The sequence below is a fragment of the Amblyomma mixtum genome, chromosome 6 (assembly GCF_055824585.1).
Source record: "Amblyomma mixtum isolate Tamu chromosome 6, ASM5582458v1, whole genome shotgun sequence".
Lineage (NCBI taxonomy): Eukaryota > Metazoa > Arthropoda > Arachnida > Ixodida > Ixodidae > Amblyomma > Amblyomma mixtum.
The window spans coordinates 81,671,002-81,690,768 of NC_143017.1; the positions used below are offsets into that span (position 1 = coordinate 81,671,002).

Consider the following 19,767-nt stretch of genomic DNA (forward strand, 5'->3'; position numbering starts at 1 on the left):
TGCGTATGCGCCAAATGTAGAGACTGACCGAAAAATGTTTTTTGAGCGCTTCCAGACATATTTAAAATGTGACAGGGTGCTGGTGTTAGTGGGCGATTTCAATTGTGTTTTTCATGCCTCAGATCGTGCAAATGGTGCTTCGGTGCGAGACAAAAGCGCTGACATCTTGAAAGAAGTGGTCTACGAGCACTATTTAGAGGATATTGGGAGTGTATTCTCATATGGTACCCGTCCGCAGTATATTCATTTTCAGGGAAATAGCCATGCACGGCTAGATAGACTGTATGTGTCAGCAGAGCTTGTACCTCTATGTACCATGTACGAAGTAAACCCTGTGCCCTTTAGTGACCATTCCCTAGTAATAGCAACTTTTGGAAACAAACAAAAGAAAACTCGTTTCAACTGGCACCTGTGAAAATTTAATACTAAACTATTGGAAGACGAGGGGACTGGCACACTTATTTTTGAGCCATGTGGTCTCGCGTTTTATGTACCTCCGAGATCAAAACGATATGTTCCTACGCACCGTAGTCCAAAGTCGGCTAGGTCGATTTCTTCCAGAGTTTCTGGTGTGTTCGGGCCAAAGCATGGGTGGGGCCGTGAGAGGGTATCTGCGAGAGGTCGTACTCGCGTATAGGATGTTGCATGTGCGAATTTCTATGGAATATTTGTGTGACGTAGGGAGGAAAAAACTGTATCAGGATTTAGTGGACATAATGCTACCTGTACCAATGTACCGTTTCCCGCATCGTGGAGGCCCAGGAGCAGATGTTCTTAAGAGAGTAAAGAAGATGCCAGTATCGCCATCAGTCGAATCCTTTTTCTTTAAACTTCACACTAACACATTATCAGTAAAAACATGGATGCAAGAAAAAGGCATCTTCATTCCCTGGTCAACAAACTGTTTTGTATGCAAGAAAGCTGAAACCATAGAACATGTCTTTTTGAACTGTTGGGACCCCATCTTTTTCTGGGATGTTCTTCAAAGGACTTTAAAAAAAGACACCCTTAGATTCTTACGGCATAAGATTTTTACCGTTACATGACGCAGATGGCATTCCATTGGATGAGATTATGCTCCTGCGCCTACGTAGCTTTTGGAAAACAAGAATGCAGTTCAACAATGCTGATGTAGAACTTCGTTCTGTACGGGAACATTTTATTCAAAGTGTTGTACGTTTCAGAGAAGTGTATCGAGCACTCCCTGAACCGCCAGAATGGGCTGATGTGCTTGACGTTTTGACGCAACTGAAAAAATTTTAACATACCGTGTTAGCCAAAGCTTGGTTGACGCGTTTTATCTATTGTACATTTTTGTGAACGTCGAAGTCGGCAATAAAGAAAAAAAACTATAGCTCGGTGGCAGAGCGCTGGTCTTGTAAACCAGCGGTCGCGAGTTGGATCCTCACTGGCGGCTGATGTCTCTCAAGAGATTTTTTTTTTCCTTACGTTAGGTAAGCAACAATATACCAATTAATGCGACGAGATAGAAATCCTTAGACACGACGCAGCGGGAGGCGGGAGCGCTTCCCTAATGCCCGCTCCGAAGGGCCGCGTGTAACAAGCGCCGCTATAGCTCAGTGGCGATTCTACTTCCGGCCACCGAGCGTGACGGACGCAGGATCATGAGCTCCAGCGGAGCGGCGATAGCGGCCCTTTCCAGCCGCGGAAACAGGCTCGAGGACAATGAAGATAGCGACTATCAGATTATTCTGCCAACTTTGCCCACCGGACGCGTTGTTTTTAACACGCTTTTTTTGCACGGCGATGTGCGGGTTAGGCCATACAGGGTCGAGGATTTCCGCGACGCCCTTGCCAACGTTGGTGCGCTCCCCGACGTGTTGGCGTTGGGGGCGTATCAGATCAACCATGTGTGGGCTGTCACCTTAACCAGCACAGAAGCAACAAAGAAGCTGGCGGCGTTCAAGGAACTGGAAGTTAAAGGTCGCCGCTGCCTCATCATCGATCCCGAAGACCAACAAGTGAAGCTGCGACTCCACTGGATGTTGCACGGCGTGGCAGATGATGACATCCGGACGGCCTTTGCGGCTTTTGGGAACGTGACCGAAGTGACCCGGGAGAGGTGGCGAGTTCAAGGCGTCAAGGAGAAGGGGTCCACCACGAGGGCGGTGCTCCTGAAATTGAAGCCGGGCATCAAGGTAGATGACTTACCGCACCAGCTGCGAGTCGCCGGGGAATTAGCCCTTGTCGTTGTGCCTGGGCGGGCGATGCAGTGCTTACGCTGTCGAGGCACGGGACACGTCCGCCGCGAATGTAAGGTGCCCCGATGTTCGAAATGTAGGCGCTACGGACATGAGGAGGCTGACTGTGTGCTCACGTACGCTTCGGCCGCGGGACCTGGAACGAGGGAGCGGTCGGCAGAGCTCACTATGGACGTAGTCGAGGCAGAGGAGGCGGCAAAGGGAACCGGAGAAGAGCGTACGCAGGCACAGGAGACAGACTCGTCGGGAGACTCCCCTCGAGACATCAGTGCTGCCAGCGGTGCGGGGAGGAGTGACGCTACACCTGACCTCCCTAGGTCAGAGGAAGAGACGTCACCTCAGCCGGCAGACGACATGGAGCAGGATAACGGGGAGGAGCACCCGGACACCAGCGGTACTCGTTCGCCAAGCGTCACAGCCCCAGCCAAGCGACCCCACACACAGACCGATCTCGAAGGTGACAAGGCAACAGTCCCCGGTGTCGACGAGCCGCCAGCAAAAACAGTCCAACCCCGGCGGTCCACACTACGTCCGCGGCCAAACCTTTCTTCGGAGAGGCGTGCAGCGGACAAAGCGCCCCCGCTGCCAGTTCAGCCGCTCGCACCAGACGGAGGCGGTTCCAACGACGGCGTCTAGCCGCGCGCTAGACGAGGAAGGTAAGCACCATGCTCTCGGTCTATTCACCCTTTATGAAAATGGCGCCTGAAACCCCTTTGAGTGTAGCCACGTTAAATGTCAGGGGATTGGCAGCCAAAAAGAAGCAGAGCCAAGTACACCGCCTGCTAAGTGACCATGATATCGACGTGCTTGCCGTACAAGAAACAAAGGTTGATGGGGAGGAAGAGACCGGGAGCATGGTGCAACGTTGCACGGCTAGATTTTACGCCATTGTGAGCCACGCGGTAGGGACATCGGCTGGGTGTGTATTGTTTGTCAAAAAGCTGCCCGGACTGATTGTACAGGCTCACTACTCATGTCTGTCAGGACGGTGTGTTGTAGCCGATTTTGCATATTCCAATGCTGAGTGGCGCATTATTTGTGTGTATGCCCCTAACATTGTTGAGGAAAGAGCAGTGTTTTTCGAGAATGTTATGCAGCAGTTAAGTACGGAGAGGCAGGTTGTAATGCTGGGCGATTTCAACTGTGTACTGAATGCTCGGGACAAAACCAGCACACGCGGCTTCAGAGACAAGAGTACTGATGTGTTGTGCCAGTTAACAAGCGAGTGGAATATGGAAGATGTGGCTGAGTACCTGGGGGGAGCGCGCGCCGTACAGTACACGCACTTCCAAGGTGCGAGCCACGCGCGCCTTGACAGAATTTATGTGTCGCTGGATTTGATTCCCGTATGTAATGAATACCAAGTTGTGCCCATGACATTCACGGATCACTGCTTAGTGAAATGCGTATTCGGCACCAGAAAACGAAGGAATGCATTTAGCTGGGAGTTATGGAAATTTAACAACAAATTGCTCAGTGATGAAGCCTTTAGACAGGTTGTACTAAATGAACTCATTAAAGTAAGGCCGGGCACATTGTACGAAATCTGGAAGCAATGGGAGATGTGCAAAGAACAGATTAAAATAAAGGCCATTGATAGGTCCAGTTGCCTGCGGTATCAGGAGAAAATTAAAGAAACCCAGCTAAAGGTTTTGCTGGAAAAACTACATGAGCAAGAATGTAAGGCACCCGGCAAATGGATAGAAGATATTAGGAAAATAAAAGAACAGCTTGCGTTGATGGAAGAAGACAGATACCAAGGAGCGTTAGTGAGGGCAAGGGCGGAAAGCTGGAGCATGGGCGAGATGCCCTCGAAAAGAGCACTGGCATTAGAAAAGGCTCATGCAGAGAAAAATCATATTGATAAGATTGCATGGGGTGGCATGCTATCGTCAGATGACGAACATATCAGACAAGGCTTCTTCCAATATTATCAGCAGCTTTTTAACAAACAGGACGTCGACATAAACTTGTTCAAAGAAAAGTTTCTTAAGGCTATGCCACGACTAGACGAGGACACGAAGAAAAGATTAAAGTTGCCAATCACAGAACTCGAGGTCGAAAAAGCAATCGATAGTTTAAATATGGGAAAGTCGCCTGGGCCAGACGGCTTAAGTGCAGCTTTCTATAAGGGGTTTAAGAACGAAATAGCGCCAATATTGACTGCGTTGTTCCAAGAAGCCTACGAAATAAACAGATTGCCGCTGTCATACGGGTTATCTCACACTATTCTAATTCCCAAGACAAATAACGAGGAAAAGCTCCAGCAGGTCACAGCTTACAGGCCAATTTCCTTGACTAATGTCGATTATAAAATTTTAATGAAAGTGCTAGCAAGGAGGCTGCAGTCAGTAATTCAGGATATTGTCGGCCCTCATCAAACGTGCGGGATAAAGGGGAGATCAATTATGACTAACATACACACGGCAAGATCGGTTCTGGAGTGTTGTGATCTGACTAATGAATGTGTGGCCATCCTCCAACTAGACCTCGAAAAAGCATTTGACTGTGTCGCCCACGAAATTTTGCTCAGTATTCTGGACCACGCGAATGTAGGTTCCGTAATTCGAGAGGGCGTGGCCATGGCGTACCGCAGCTGCACTACGAGATTAATTATAAACAAGAGTCTGGGGGCCCCCATTCGGGTGCAACGTTCGGTACGCCAGGGCTGCCCCCTCAGTCCACTTTTGTTTGCCATTTATATAGAGACACTATGTTTGAACATTATTAAGAACGAGGCTGTTCAAGGTTTTAGGTTGCAGGCAGCTGAAGTCAAGTTGCTTGCGTACGCGGATGACCTAGCGGTGTTTGCTGTGAATCAGCAGAGCATACGGGAGGCTGTTGTGTCTGTTGACAGTTTCAGGAAGGCAACCGGAAGTAAAGTGAACTGGGCAAAGTGCCAGGGACTTTGGCATGGGGGTTGGCCATCAACCCCAGATCGTTTTGCGAATGTGACTTGGGTAACTATCCCCCCAAAATACCTAGGAGTGCCACTAAATTGCTACCGGGACAGTGATGCATATTGGAAAGAACAAGCGCACGAACTACGGGAAAAATCAGATAGATGGAAGGGGGCACATTTATCAATCTTTGCGAGAGCGACGGTGTGTAACTTGTTCTTTTTAAGCAAACTGTGGTACGTCATGCAAGTGTTGCACTGTTCCCGGGCAAATGTACAGAAGATACATCGCATTTTAGCTGTTTTTGTTTGGTCCTCGACCTGGGAACGGTGCCGACGGACGAATTTGTTTAGACGTGTGAAAGATGGTGGCCTTGGGCTAGGACATCTGTTTCTGCGCCAGCTTGTAAACAGGTTTTTCTTTTTCCGAGATGTGCGTGACCCTTTTTTGAGAACTATGTGTCAACTAAGGTTGACCCGTGTTTTGCCTGATTTTGTTGTGGGAACAAATTATTTTTCCGGAAGAACTTTAGGTTACTTCAGAGAAGTTGCTGATAGCGTTAAATTTCTGGTTGTGCGTTTTTCGAGAGAATATTTAAGTGACGTGAAGCGGAGAAAGCTATACGCAGATCTGTGTGATGTTGTTTTTCCAGTGCCAATGTACAGAGCTTTGTACGATGGAGGCCACGGAGGGGATGTTCTGAAAAGAGTAAAAAGAATGCAAGTACAGCCAGGAACCAAAACTTTCTTCTTCAAGTTACATACGGAAACACTCTCAGTTAAAAGGTTTTTAGAGGGAAGGGGTTTATTCCTACCGTGGGGTTCGCATTGCCTAATCTGCAAGTGTCCCGAAACAATAGACCATGTGTTTCTTCACTGTTGGGAGGGGGTGTTTTTTTGGGATGTTTTGCAACGAACAATTAAAAAAGAGCTGCCGCTTCATCCCTACGGTATCAGATATTTGGCAATTGAAAACCAGGACGGGTTTCCGTTTGATCAGGTAATGCTCTGGGGCCTCCATAGTATATGGCGCTCCAGAATGGCGGGGTATTACTGCGATTCTGACGCGAGACCAGCCCGCATGTATTTTCGGGAAAATGTACGTAGATTTGTGGAAGTAATGAAACTACAAGCATGTGTACCCGATTGGCTACCCAGGATGGAAAATTTGGCTCTGTTGAGAGAATTTTAAACTTGACAAGGCCTGCCAGGAAGATCTGGCAGGTTGCTGGTTTTCAAAGTTTGGTGTCTGTATTTTTGTGTTGTTTTCTTGAAGGCAATAAAGAAAAAAAAAAAAAAGCTATAGCTCAGTGGCAGAGCGCTGGTCTTGTAAACCAGCGGTCGTGAGTTCGATCCTCACTGGCGGCTGATGTCTCTCAAGAGATTTTTTTTTCTTACGTTAGGTAAGAATGAATATACCAATTAATGCTACGAGATAGAAATCCCTAGACACGACGCAGCGGGAGGCGGGAGCGCTTCCCTAATGCCCGTCCCGAAAGGCCGCGTGTAACAAGCGCCGCTATAGCTCAGTGGCAGAGCGCTGGTCTTGTAAACCAGCGGTCGTGAGTTCGATCCTCACTGGCGGCTGATGTCTCTCAAGAGATTTTTTTTTCTTACGTTAGGTAAGAATGAATATACCAATTAATGCGACGAGATAGAAATCCTTAGACACGACGCAGCGGGAGGCGGGAGCGCTTCCCTAATGCCCGCTCCGAAGGGCCGCGTGTAACAAGCGCCGCTATAGCTCAGTGGCAGAGCGCTGGTCTTGTAAACCAGCGGTCGTGAGTTCGATCCTCACTGGCGGCTGATGTCTCTCAAGAGATTTTTTTTTCTTACGTTAGGTAAGAATGAATATACCAATTAATGCTACGAGATAGAAATCCCTAGACACGACGCAGCGGGAGGCGGGAGCGCTTCCCTAATGCCCGCTCCGAAGGGCCGCGTGTAACAAGCGCCGCTATAGCTCAGTGGCAGAGCGCTGGTCTTGTAAACCAGCGGTCGTGAGTTCGATCCTCACTGGCGGCTGATGTCTCTCAAGAGATTTTTTTTTCTTACGTTAGGTAAGAATTAATATACCAATTAATGCGACGAGATAGAAATCCTTAGACACGACGCAGCGGGAGGCGGGAGCGCTTCCCTAATGCCCGCTCCGAAGGGCCGCGTGTAACAAGCGCCGCTATAGCTCAGTGGCAGAGCGCTGGTCTTGTAAACCAGCGGTCGTGAGTTCGATCCTCACTGGCGGCTGATGTCTCTCAAGAGATTTTTTTTTCTTACGTTAGGTAAGAATGAATATACCAATTAATGCGACGAGATAGAAATCCTTAGACACGACGCAGCGGGAGGCGGGAGCGCTTCCCTAATGCCCGCTCCGAAGGGCCGCGTGTAACAAGCGCCGCTATAGCTCAGTGGATTCCATTTCCGGCCACCGAGCGTGACGGACGTGTGTGTCATGGGCTCCGTAGGAGCGGCTTCAGCGGCCCAGCAGGGCCGCGGTAACAGGAATATTGCTTCAGACAATGAGTACCAAGTTGTTTTGCCTAGTTTGCCAACAGGGCGTTTTGTTTTGAACACCGTTTTTCTACACTGTGATGTTAGGGCCCGCCCGTATCGGGCAGAAGATTTTCGCGATGCGCTCGCCGAGTTATCGCTCCTGCCGGAAGTGATTGCCCTCGGAGCCTACCGCATGAGCCATGTGTGGGCGGTGACTTTCAAGGACGAAGATGCGGTGAAAAAGATTGTCGGCATGGGTGAGCTGCTGGTGAAAAAGTGCCGCTGTATTGTAATTGATCCTGCCAACCAGGACGTTCGCATGAAAGTGCATTGGTTGCTGCACAGCGTGCCCGACGACGACGTACGGTTTGCCTTCGAGCCGTACGGGAAGGTCACAGACGTCGGCCGAGAGCGGTGGCGGGTGCATGGCCTAGCAGATAAGGGCTCAACTACCAGACTGGTCACCTTGAAGTTGAAGCCGGGCGTAAAGTTGGACGACCTGCCGCACCAGGTGAGCGTCGCCGGAGAGTTGGCCCTCGTGGTCGTGCCAGGCAGGGCTCCGCTCTGCCTTCGGTGCCGTGGCACGGGCCACATTCGTCGCGACTGCCGCATCCCCAAGTGCAGTGCGTGCCGACGCTTCGGTCATGAGAGCAGCCAGTGCGAGCGGACGTATGCCAGCGTAACAGGACTGACAACCACCGACGACGCCTCAAACCTGCTCATGGACGAGGCGGACATGGAGGATGCAGCATCGGTGGCAAGTGCAAGAACGGAGGTAGCCGAAAATACGGTGATTCCACTGCCGCAGCAGGAGCAACCCGGAACCGAAGCGGTTACTGCAGAGCAGCATCAACCGCCTTCGCAGGATTCTTCGACAGCTCCGAGCGCCGAGCTGAAAACCTCAGTTGATTATGAAGCGGCTCCCAGCACCTCAGAACCCGAGGTTATGGACATCCTTAGCGCTTCAGCCAGCCTGCTGGCGGGGAAACGACCACACGACAAGACCCTTAGCGTTGGGACGAAGGAGGACGGCGGGGGCGGAGACGAGCCACCCACCAAAGCCCCAGATATGCGGAGGTCTACCTTGAAGCCGCGACCGAACATTCCGGTCGATTCGCGGCAGGCGGGTAAACCGCCCCCGTAAATTTAGTTTGTCTAGCTAAGGTGGGTTGGGAGGGGTTTCCGTAAACGCCATGGCCCTCATCATGAGCGGTTCGTTTTTCGTGTTCGGGCTTGGAAAGAGGTGCCAAGTTTACTTGGACTGTCCTTTTTTGTTGGTTAGAGTTTTATTTTTTTTTCCTGGCCTTCGACGCGCTTATCGCCACAGTATCATGACCACAGACCCTTGGGCTATTGTAATGGGCACCATTCTACCGTGTAACCATGGCGGTTAATATCGAAAGAGCGCTACGGGTAGCGACGTTAAACGTACGGGGCCTTGGAGCAAGACGACGACAATGTCAGCTTAGTCGCCTTCTCTTAGATAATGACTTACATATAGTGGGAATCCAAGAGACAAAAATTGAGAGCCAGGAGCTCACCGACCGAATGGTGTCCAATTTTCGTGCTCATTTCGATGTGTGTATTTCTCACGCGATTGGTGGATCAGGTGGTTGCGCCATATTCATACGCAACAACTTTGGAATCTGCGTGCAGTCAGTATTTTCATGTGACAGTGGACGCCTCTTAATCGCTGATATCGTCTTTGGCGAATTGGAGTGTCGCGTCATCTGTGTATACGCGCCGAATATTGACATGGAACGGCGGGCATTCTTTGAAAGGCTTGAGGCGTACCTAAACTGTCAGAAAGTGATAATACTGCTAGGCGATTTTAACTGTGTTTGCAATGTTGATGACCGCGCAAAACATTCGCGTGTTCGTGACAAGAGTGCAGAATTTCTTAATACACTTGTGCACGAATATGACCTTGAAGACATTGGTAGCGTTTTCGCCAGCGGTACTCGTCCGCAGTTTACACACTTCCAGCAAGACAGCCATGCAAGGTTAGACAGATTATATGTCTCTGCCGAATTGATACCAATGTGTAGCGAGTACGAAGTGAAACCCATCGCATACAGCGATCACTGCTTGGTAACGGCTGCCTTTGGAAAGACGCAGAGGAAACGAATCTTTAGCTGGGACTTGTGGAAAATGAATGCGCAGCTGTTGGATGACGAAGCTTTTGTCGACGCTGTAACGAAAGAACTGAAACATTTGACTGCAAGCGAGCCAGAAAGTTACGCCATTCGTTGGGAAGATTTTAAGCAGAAAGTAAAAACAATGGCTATTGAAAGAAGTAGTGTCATTCGACGCAATCAGAAAGAAGCAGAGACAAAGCTTCGCCAGCAACTGCAGTTCTTTGTTAGTATGGAGAATGTCGAACCTGGTCTGTGTGTTAGAGGAATAAAGGAAGTGAAAACTGAACTTGAACGGATAGATTCGGAGAAGTACAAGGCGGCAGTAGTGAGATCAAGGTCCGAGAAGCTGTGGGCGGGAGAAATGCCAACCAAGCGGGCTCTCTCAGATGAAAAAAGATACGCATGTCAAAAAGAAATCCGCCAACTAGCTATAGGTGAGAACGTCACGTCTAACAGAAATGAAATTAAGCATGCGATTGCCGAGCACTTTAAAGAAATTCTAAGCCATCCACGGGACCTTAAAGATTGTTTCCAAAAAGAATTCCTTCCGTTGATGCCAAAGCTTGACGAAGAAGTAAGGACACAGCTAGAACAACCAATCACACCAAGTGAGATAGAATGCGCAATAAATGAGCTGGCAGTCGGGAAAGCACCTGGGCCGGATGGCTTAGGGGCTATTTTCTATAAAACCTTCCGGTCTGAGGTTGCCCAAGTTCTTTATCACGTTGTTAGCGAAGCGTATGACCAGAAAAGACTACCCTTGTCCTTCACAACCTCGCATATCGTGCTAATCCCGAAGAGTGATGATGCTCAGAAACGTTTGTTGCCAGGCTCATATCGCCCAATAACTCTTGCTAACGTCGACTATAAAATATTCACCAAAGTTCTAGCAAAGCGACTGCAAGGTGTTATTAAGAAGTTGGTTGGACCACACCAGACTTGTGGCATTAAAGGCCGCACTATCGCGACGAATGTGCACGTGGCTCGAAGCGTGCTCGAGTGTTGCGATGCGCTGGGCGATCACGTCGCGATGATGCAGCTTGACCTGGCAAAAGCCTTCGACCGTGTCTCGCACGAGGCATTGCTCTGCATACTTGAACACACAAATGTGGGCAGTGTGATTACGGAAGGCGTCACGATGGCGTACAAAAAATGTACAACGCGTATTATTGTTAACGGTGAGCTCACTGATAGCTTGTGCGTGCTCTCGTCGGTGAGGCAGGGATGCCCCCTTTCACCACTGCTGTTTGCCGCTTATCTTGAGCCACTCTGTCTGGCGATGGAACATAATGCGCGCATAACAGGTTACAGACTACAGGCTGCCGAAGTCAAAATTCTGGCGTACGCGGATGACATCGCGGTGTTCTGCGCCAGCAAAGATAGCATTAGAGAGGCAACTAATGTCGTCGAAAAGTTTTGTGATGCGACTGGAGCCCAGATAAACTGGGATAAAAGTCATGGCTTCTGGCATGGCGATTGGGTGGACACACCAGAAGCCTTTTGTCGGCTCACCTGGTCAATGGTGCCAACGCAGTACCTTGGTGTGCCTCTCGGAAATTATCGCGACCCTGAACCGTACTGGAGGGATCAAGCCTTGATGGCTAAAGAAAAGGCGAACGGGTGGCAAGGCAAGCAACTGTCGATGTTTTCTAGAGCCACTGTCTGCAACCTTTTTTTGATATCAAAAATCTGGTACGTCATGAATGTGTTGTGTGCGGCGAGGATGAGCATTCAAAAAATGCACCGGGTTTTTGCTATTTTTATTTGGGCCTCGACTTGGGAGCGGTCTAGTCGAACGAATTTGTTTTTGCCTGTAAAAAAAGGGGGTCTTGGCCTGGCTCACTTGTTTGTGCGACAAATTGTGGCACGCTTTGTTTTTTTACGGGATCAGAATGATATCTTCCTGCGCACAGTTATACAAGTAAGACTGTATAGACTTCTGCCTGGATTCGTAGTCTCGTCTGTGCAAAATATGTGCGGAAGGGTGACTGGATACCTGCATGAAGTTGTTTTATCGTATAGGCTGTTGAATGTACGTTTTTCCCAGCAGTACCTGTCAACCGTTACAAAGAAAAAACTCTACAGAGACCTTGTAGATGTCATGCTCCCTGTACCTTTGTACCGTTCTCCACATCGCGGTGGCCCAGGACAGGACGTCCTAAAAAGAGTGAAGAAAATGCCTATACTACCCTCCGCCAAATCGTTCTTTTTCAAGTTACATACAAACACCCTCCCAGTTAAGACCTGGCTTCACGATAAAGGACTCTTCATTCCATGGAACACTGACTGCTTTTTATGCAAGAAACCCGAAACAATAGAACACGTATTTCTAGACTGCTGGGACCCGATCTTTCATTGGGATGTACTCCAAAGAACTTTAAAAAAACAGTTACCCCTGGATCCGTACGGCATACGTTTCTTGCCTGTGAATCCCTCAGAGGAAATACCTTATGACCTCATTATGGTCCTGGGCCTCCACGCGGTGTGGAAAACACGAATGCAGTTTGAACACGCGGACTTGGTTGTTCGCCCGGTTCGCGAACATTTCATTGAGAGCGTTGTGCGCTTAAGAAATGTGTACAACGCACTGCCTGATCCACCACAATGGATAACTGTACTAGATGGATTAATGTCGCTCAAAAAATTTTAAAGTCGTGTCGGCCGAAGTGTGGCCGCCATGTTTTATTTCTTGTAACCTCTTGATTTGTACGTCAAAATCGGCAATAAAGAAAAAAAAAAAAAAAGCCGCTATAGCTCAGTGGCAGAGCGCTGGTCTTGTAAACCAGCGGTCGTGAGTTCGATCCTCACTGGCGGCTGATGTCTCTCAAGAGATTTTTTTTTCTTACATTAGGTAAGCATGAATATACCAATTAATGCGACGAGATAGAGATCCATAGACACGACGCAGCGGGAGGTGCGAGCGCTTCCCTAATGCCCGCTCCGAAGGGCCGCGTGTAACAAGCGCCGCTATAGCTCAGTGGCATTCTGCTTCCGGCAGCCGAGCTGATCGGATCGCGGGGTCATGAGCTCCAGCGGAGCGGCGATAGCGGCCGTTGACGGCCGCGGAAACAGGATCGACGAAAGCGAAGATAAGGATTACCAAATCATTTTGCCGACACTGCTAACAGGACGTGTTGTTTTCAACACCGTTTTTCTTCACGGCGATGTGCGAGCGAGGCCGTTCCGCGTCGAGGACTTCCGTGACGCCCCGGCCGAGACCGGTACGCTCCCCGACGTGGTTGCGTTGGGGGCGTACCAAATCAACCATGTGTGGGCGGTTACCCTGCGGAACACGGAGGCAGCAAAGAAGTTGCTCGCCTTCAATGAGCTGCAGGTCAAGAGACGCCGCTGCCTCATCATCAACCGGAAGACCAGCAGATAAAGCTGCGGCTACACTGGATGCTTCACGGTGTGGCCGACGACGACAACCCGAGGGCATTCGCGGTGTTTGGCAAAGTGACCGACGTTACGCGTGAGCGGTGGCGGATACAAGGCGTCAATGACAAGAGCTCAACGACAAGAACCGTCCTACTGAAGTTGAAGCCAGGCTTGAAAGTGGAAGACCTGCCACACCAGGTACGCGTCGCCGGAGAGTTGGCTCTTGTTGTGGCGCCTGGGCGTCCAATGCAGTGCTTGCGCTCCTATGGTACGGGCCACGTGCGGCGTGAATGCAAGGCTCCCCGCTGTACGAAATGTCGGCGGTACGGCCACGCGGATAACGAGTGTGTCCGCCCTTACGCGGTGTCTACGGGCGGTGCATCGAAATACGACTCTGCGGAACTCCTGATGGATGTATTCGAAGCCGAAGAATCTGCGAAAGGCATAGAGGAACCCGAAATGCAAGCAGGCTCGATGGGCTCTTCGGGACCCTCCAGCAGCGATGCTGGACGGAAACCTGAAGGGGCAAAACCTTCTAGAAAGGAGATGGAGGCGTCGAGTGGTGGAGAAAACGTGCCGGCGCGCCAAGAAACCGAGCCAGCGACTCTGACCGAGGAGAACCTTGACCAGAGCGGCGCCCGCACGACCAGCGTCCCTGCCCCATCGAAGCGGCCACACGCCCAGACTGGAACCGAAGGAGACAAGGCGGAAGCCCCCAGCGTCGAGGAGCCGCCAGCAAAAACGACCCAAGGGCGGCGGTCCTTCATCCGGCCACGACCTAATGTGTCGACGGAGAGGAGAGCCCTCGACAAGCCGCCCTCTCAGCCGGGCCTCGTACCAGCACCGGATGGCTCTGGTGTCAATGATGTCGTCTAGCCAAGCGCTAGACGCGAAGGGTAAGCACCATGCTCCCGGCCTCTTTCTTCTGCATGAAAATGGCTCATGCGTTCCCCATGAAGTCGGTACACTTAATGTCAGGGGACTGGCAAGTAAGAAGAAGCAGAGCCAAGTGTACCGCCTTTTAACAGAGCATGGCATTAACGTCCTGGCAGTGCAGGAAACGAAAATTGACAGGGAAGAAGAGACCGGGAGCATGGTGCGACGTTTCACGTCTAGATTTTTTGCAGTAGTGACCCACGTTGTAGGAATGTCTGCGGGTTGTGTCATCTTTGTAAAGAATGTACCGGGACTTGAGGTTCAGGCATATACCGCGTGTCCATCGGGTCGATTTGTTTTTGTTGACTTCCTGTACGACAAAACATATTGGCACATCATTTGTGTGTACGCCCTAAATGCGGTGGATGAGAGGACAGTCTTTTTTCAAAACGTACAAAAGTACTTTAGTTGTGAGAAATCCCTGATCGTCATGGGCGACTTCAATTGCTACTCGGAGGCTGTGACAAAACCAGTGCACGGGCGTTTAGGGACAGAAGCACTGAGGTACTCTCAGAAATTATAGACACGTGCAACTTCGATGATGTGGCCGAATGTTTAGAAGGCGCGCGATGTGTGAGGTTCACACATTTTCAAAGGTCTAGCCATGCGCGGCTAGATCGCATTTATGTGTCGCCGGACGTCATTACAAAATGCAGTAGCTGCAGTGTAGTATCGGTATCATTTTCTAATCATTGTTTAGTGTTGTGTTGGATAGGGACAAAGAAACGAGGAAATCAGTTTTCTTGGGAGATGTGGAAATTAAATAATAAGCTCATTACAGACGACATCTTTAGCAGGAAATAAACGAAGAAATCAGCAAATTAAAGCCGAACGGGGAACTGAAAGTATGGCAGCAGTCGGAACTTTGCAAACAACAAATAAAGATAGCAGCAATTGAAAGGTCAAGCTGTATACGACAAGAGGAGAGGCGTGAGGAGGAAAATTTAAGGTCCTTACTGGCTAAACTTCTCTAAAAAGAAAGCGAACAGCCAGGCAAATGGATGGACGACATCAGAAAAATAAAACACAAAATTGAACTCTTCGAGGAAGAACGCTATCGCGGTGCACTTGTGAGGGCTAGGGTGCAAGATATAGCTGTTGGGGAGACAACTTCAAAACGAGCTCTAGGAACCGAAAAAAACGCATGCTCAGCGAAACCACATTGAAAAGATTGAATGGGGCGGGGCGTTATCTGGGGACAGCGGGCATATACAGCAGGCATTTCTTGAATATTATCAGGCGCTGTTTGCAAAGCAAGAAGTGGATGTGAGCGCATTCAAGGAAAAGTTTCTTGGTGCTTTACCGCGATTAGATGACGAACAGAAAGAAAGGCTGGAGCTATCGATAACTGCGTCAGAGGTCGAGCAAGCTATAGAAAATTTGAACCTGGGAAGATCTCCTGGACCTGATGTGTTAAGCGCAGCTTTTTACAAAGCATATAAACACGAAATAGTGCCAGTACTGACAGCAGTGTATAATGAAGCCTACAAAGTAAATGAATTGCCCCCATCTTATGGTAAATCCCATACAGTGCTAATTCCTAAATCTGACGAAGTAGAAAAGTTACAACAGGTCACAGCATATCGTCCTATCGCCCTCACAAACGTAGATTATAAAGTTTTCATGAAGATTTTAGCCCGTAGACTACAGTCAGTAATTCAAGATATAGTCGGTACCCACCAGACGTGTGGGATCAATGGACGCTCTATTGTTTCCAATATTCATAGAGCGAGGTGTGTGCTGGAATGCTGTGTTAACACAAATAGCGGTGTAGCCATCCTTCAGTTAGATCTTGAGAAGGAATTTGATTGTGTTTCGCACGATCTCCTATTCTGCATACTAGACCATGTGAATGTAGGGTCCATTATTGGCGAGGGAGTGGCCTTGGCGTACCGGTACTGCACGACAAGATTAATTGTAAACAAGAGTTTGGGGGCCCCCATTAGCCTGCAGCATTCGGTGCGCCAGGGTTGTCCCCTCAGCCCTCTTCTATTCTGCATTTACATTGAAGCGTTGTGTTTGAATATCATGGAAAGTGAAAAAATTCGTGGCTTCCAGCTACAGGCGGCCGAAGTTCAGCTGCTGGCTTATGCGGATGATGTCGCGGTGTTCACAGTGAACCGGGAAGGTGTAACCGAGGCCGTGGCATGCGTAAAAGAATTCACCAAGGTCACCGGTAGTAAAGTGAATTGGTCAAAGTCACTGGGGCTTTGGCACGGAGAATGGCCAACGAAGCCCGGCAATTTTGCAAACATGTCCTGGGTGACGACCCCAGTAAACTACTTAGGCGTCCCACTGGACGGTTATCGCGATAGCAATGCGTACTGGAAAGCAAACACGCAAGCCACGCGTGAAAAGGTGGAGAGGTGGAAACGGCGACAGCTTTCAATTTTCGCAAGGGCCACAGTGTGTAATCAGTTTTTTATGTCTAGGCTGTGGTACGTGATGCAAGTGTTGCATTGTGCAAGGATGAACGTACAGAGACTGCACCGGATCTTCGCCGTTTTTGTGTGGGCTGCGGACTGGGAACGCTGCAGCCGGACCAATTTGTTTAGGCGGGTGAAGGACGGTGGCCTGAGTCTGGGACACTTATTTCTGCGGCAGGTTGTAAGCAGATTTTGTTTTGTGCGCGATGTAAGCGATCCGGACTTTGTTGTCTCAACCGAAAGTTTCTCGGGACGCATTTTTGGTTACTTTAGAGAGGTTGTCGCGAGTGTTCGATTCCTGTCTGTTCGATTTCCGTACGAATATTTATCTTCTGTTAGCAGGAAGAAGTTATACAAGGATTTGTGTGATGTCGTACTTCCACAACCCATGTACAGGGCCTTATACAATGGAGGCCTGGGACGCGACGTACTTAAGCGTGTAAAGGCGATGCAGGTGCCACCAAGTGCAAAAACATTTTTCTTTAAATTACATACCGGAACACTACCAGTAAAGAAATTTTTTGAGGGGAAGCATTTATTTCTACCTTGGGGATCACATTGTTTAATTTGTAAACAACCAGAAACAATAGACCACGTTTTTTTTGCACTGTTTGGAGGGGGTATACTTTTGGGACAACTGACAAAGGACTTTAAAAAAGGAATTACCGCTGGACTCTCATGGTATTCGGTACTTGCCTGTAGAGAGTGAGGATGGGACACCATTCGACATTATTATGCTAATGGGCCTCCATTGTATTTGGCACTCCAGAAAGACAGGATATCATCGCGCTCCTGATGCACGGCCAGCACGGATCTATTTTCGGGAGTGCATGCATACGTATATTGAAGTTCCGAAACTTGCTCCTGAAGCTCCCGAGTGGCTCGAAATAGTCGAGCCTTTGGTGACGCTTAAAGAGTTTTAACGTGACAAAGCCGCGCCCCACAAGGCGGATAATGTTGTTAATTATTGCTCATTGTGCTCTGTAAGTGTATTTGTGCACTGTGGTTCTTGCCGAAGTCAGGCAATGAAGAAAAAAAAAGCCGCTATAGCTCAGCGGCAGAGCGCTAGTCTCGTAAACCAGCGGTCGTGATTTCGATCCTCACTGGCGGCTGATGTCTCTCAATAGATTTTTTTCTTACGTTAGGTAAGCAAGAATATACCAATTAATGCGACGAGATAGAGATCCATAGACACGACGAAGCGGGAGGTGCGAGCGCTTCCCTAATGCCCGCTCCGAAGGGCTGCGTGTAACAAGCGCCGCTATAGCTCAGTGGCAGAGCGCTGGTCTCGTAAACCAGCGGTCGTGAGTTCGATCCTCACTGGCGGCTGATGTCTCTCAATAGATTTTTTTCTTACGTTAGGTAAGCAAGAATATACCAATTAATGCGACGAGATAGAGATCCATAGACACGACGAAGCGGGAGGTGCGAGCGCTTCCCTAATGCCCGCTCCGAAGGGCTGCGTGTAACAAGCGCCGCTATAGCTCAGTGGCAGAGCGCTGGTCTCGTAAACCAGCGGTCGTGATTTCGATCCTCACTGGCGGCTGATGTCTCTCAATAGATTTTTTTCTTACGTTAGGTAAGCAAGAATATACCAATTAATGCGACGAGATAGAGATCCATAGACACGACGAAGCGGGAGGTGCGAGCGCTTCCCTAATGCCCGCTCCGAAGGGCTGCGTGTAACAAGCGCCGCTATAGCTCAGTGGCAGAGCGCTGGTCTCGTAAACCAGCGGTCGTGAGTTCGATCCTCACTGGCGGCTGATGTCTCTCAATAGATTTTTTTCTTACGTTAGGTAAGCAAGAATATACCAATTAATGCGACGAGATAGAGATCCATAGACACGACGAAGCGGGAGGTGCGAGCGCTTCCCTAATGCCCGCTCCGAAGGGCTGCGTGTAACAAGCGCCGCTATAGCTCAGTGGCAGAGCGCTGGTCTCGTAAACCAGCGGTCGTGATTTCGATCCTCACTGGCGGCTGATGTCTCTCAATAGATTTTTTTCTTACGTTAGGTAAGCAAGAATATACCAATTAATGCGACGAGATAGAAATCCATCGACACTACGCAGCGGGAGGCGCGAGCGCTTCCCTAATGCCCGCTCCGAAGGGCCGCGTGTAACAAGCGCCGGTGTATATCTTTACCGGCCTTTTAGTTATAATATGTTACTATTATGTTTCTGCCACGTAGCGCCTACCTAGGTGCTCTGTAAATAGTTGTTTTTGTGTGTGTATATATACACACACATCTGTATATATATGCTTTGTATACAAAACCATGTAAATAAATACCATGAAAGAAAAAAAAAAAGCGCCGCTATAGCTCAGTGGCAGAGCGCTGGTCTCGTAAACCAGCGGTCGTGAGTTCGATCCTCACTGGCGGCTGATGTCTCTCAGGAGATTTTTTTTCTTACGTTAGGTAAGCAAGAATATACCAATTAATGCGACGAGATAGAAATCCAGCGACACTACGCAGCGGGAGATGCGAGCGCTTCCCTAATGCCCGCTCCGAAGGGCCGCGTGCAACAAGCGCCGCTATAGCTCAGTGGCAGAGCGCTGGTCTTGTAAACCAGCGGTCGTGAGTTCGATCCTCACTGGCGGCTGATGTCTCTCAGGAGATTTTTTTTCTTACGTTAGGTAAGCAAGAACATACCAATTAATGCGACGAGACAGAAATCCATTGACACTACGCAGCGGGAGGTGCGAGCGCTTCCCTAATGCCCGCTCCGAAGGGCCGCGTGTAACAAGCGCCGCTATAGCTCAGTGGGATTCGACTTCCGGCCACCGAGCGTGTCGGACGTGCGTATCATGGGCTCCCAAGGAGCGGATTCAGCGGCCCAGCCGGGCCGCGGTATCAGGAGTACGATCAAACCGAACGAGGACTACCAGCTGATTTTGCCGCATTTTCCAACAGGTTCGAGTGTTTTGCATACTGTTTTTTTGCATGGCGACGTCCAAGCCAGGCCATACCGTGTTGAAGACTTTCGTGACGCTCTTGAGCGTCTGTCATTGCTGCCGGAAGTGGTTGCCCTCGGGGCATATCAAATGAATCATGTTTGGGCCGCGACATTCTGCAATGAAGAAGGAAAAAGCAAAATGAACAGGCGGAGGCGTTCAACGTCAAGGACCACCGCTGTGTGGTCATTGACCCATGCAACCAGGGCGTCAGGCTGAAGCTGTTCTGGCTGCTACACGGCATTCAAGATGACGACGTGAAGGCAGCTCTGGCAGCTTTTGGAAAAGTGACCGACATAACTCGGGACAAGTGGAGAGTCAAAGG

The 19,767-nt window shown here is 49.6% G+C and overlaps 3 protein-coding genes and 9 non-coding genes across 12 annotated transcripts in view; 11 read left to right on the forward strand and 1 right to left on the reverse strand.

The window, feature by feature from the left end:
- The window catches only part of LOC149339532 (angiotensin-converting enzyme-like), a 92,515-nt gene that overhangs the window by 40,805 nt on the left and 31,943 nt on the right, over positions 1-19,767 (reverse strand). The window lies entirely within an intron of this gene.
- On the forward strand, positions 1,592-3,471 carry LOC149339541 (uncharacterized). The gene is made up of 2 exons (XM_089550010.1): positions 1,592-2,502; positions 3,437-3,471. Exons 1-2 carry the CDS (start codon positions 1,626-1,628, stop codon positions 3,469-3,471), a joined length of 912 nt encoding a protein of 303 aa, XP_089406136.1. The 5' UTR covers positions 1,592-1,625.
- On the forward strand, positions 6,637-6,708 carry TRNAT-UGU (transfer RNA threonine (anticodon UGU)). Its single transcript has one exon. It is a non-coding gene; the product is annotated as a tRNA-Thr (tRNA).
- Positions 6,856-6,927, forward strand: TRNAT-UGU (transfer RNA threonine (anticodon UGU)). The gene has a single exon. It is a non-coding gene; the product is annotated as a tRNA-Thr (tRNA).
- TRNAT-UGU (transfer RNA threonine (anticodon UGU)) lies at positions 7,075-7,146 on the forward strand. The gene has a single exon. It is a non-coding gene; the product is annotated as a tRNA-Thr (tRNA).
- TRNAT-UGU (transfer RNA threonine (anticodon UGU)) lies at positions 7,294-7,365 on the forward strand. Its single transcript has one exon. It is a non-coding gene; the product is annotated as a tRNA-Thr (tRNA).
- LOC149339546 (uncharacterized) lies at positions 7,548-8,849 on the forward strand. The gene has a single exon (XM_089550504.1). The coding sequence runs from the start codon at positions 7,571-7,573 to the stop codon at positions 8,753-8,755; it is 1,185 nt and encodes a 394-aa protein (XP_089406630.1). The 5' UTR covers positions 7,548-7,570; the 3' UTR covers positions 8,756-8,849.
- On the forward strand, positions 12,494-12,565 carry TRNAT-UGU (transfer RNA threonine (anticodon UGU)). Its single transcript has one exon. It is a non-coding gene; the product is annotated as a tRNA-Thr (tRNA).
- Positions 17,747-17,818, forward strand: TRNAT-CGU (transfer RNA threonine (anticodon CGU)). Its single transcript has one exon. It is a non-coding gene; the product is annotated as a tRNA-Thr (tRNA).
- Positions 18,181-18,252, forward strand: TRNAT-CGU (transfer RNA threonine (anticodon CGU)). The gene has a single exon. It is a non-coding gene; the product is annotated as a tRNA-Thr (tRNA).
- On the forward strand, positions 18,801-18,872 carry TRNAT-CGU (transfer RNA threonine (anticodon CGU)). Its single transcript has one exon. It is a non-coding gene; the product is annotated as a tRNA-Thr (tRNA).
- On the forward strand, positions 19,019-19,090 carry TRNAT-UGU (transfer RNA threonine (anticodon UGU)). Its single transcript has one exon. It is a non-coding gene; the product is annotated as a tRNA-Thr (tRNA).

Bases quoted from the DNA above. Each gene is read 5' to 3' on its own strand.
- LOC149339546 (XM_089550504.1), top strand. From the start codon at position 7,571: ATGGGCTCCGTAGGAGCGGCTTCAGCGGCCCAGCAGGGCCGCGGTAAC.
- LOC149339541 (XM_089550010.1), top strand. From the start codon at position 1,626: ATGAGCTCCAGCGGAGCGGCGATAGCGGCCCTTTCCAGCCGCGGAAAC. The intron at 2,503-3,436 runs GTGCGGGGAGGA...GTGTTGTGCCAG, and splicing joins AGACATCAGTGCTGCCAGCG to TTAACAAGCGAGTGGAATAT.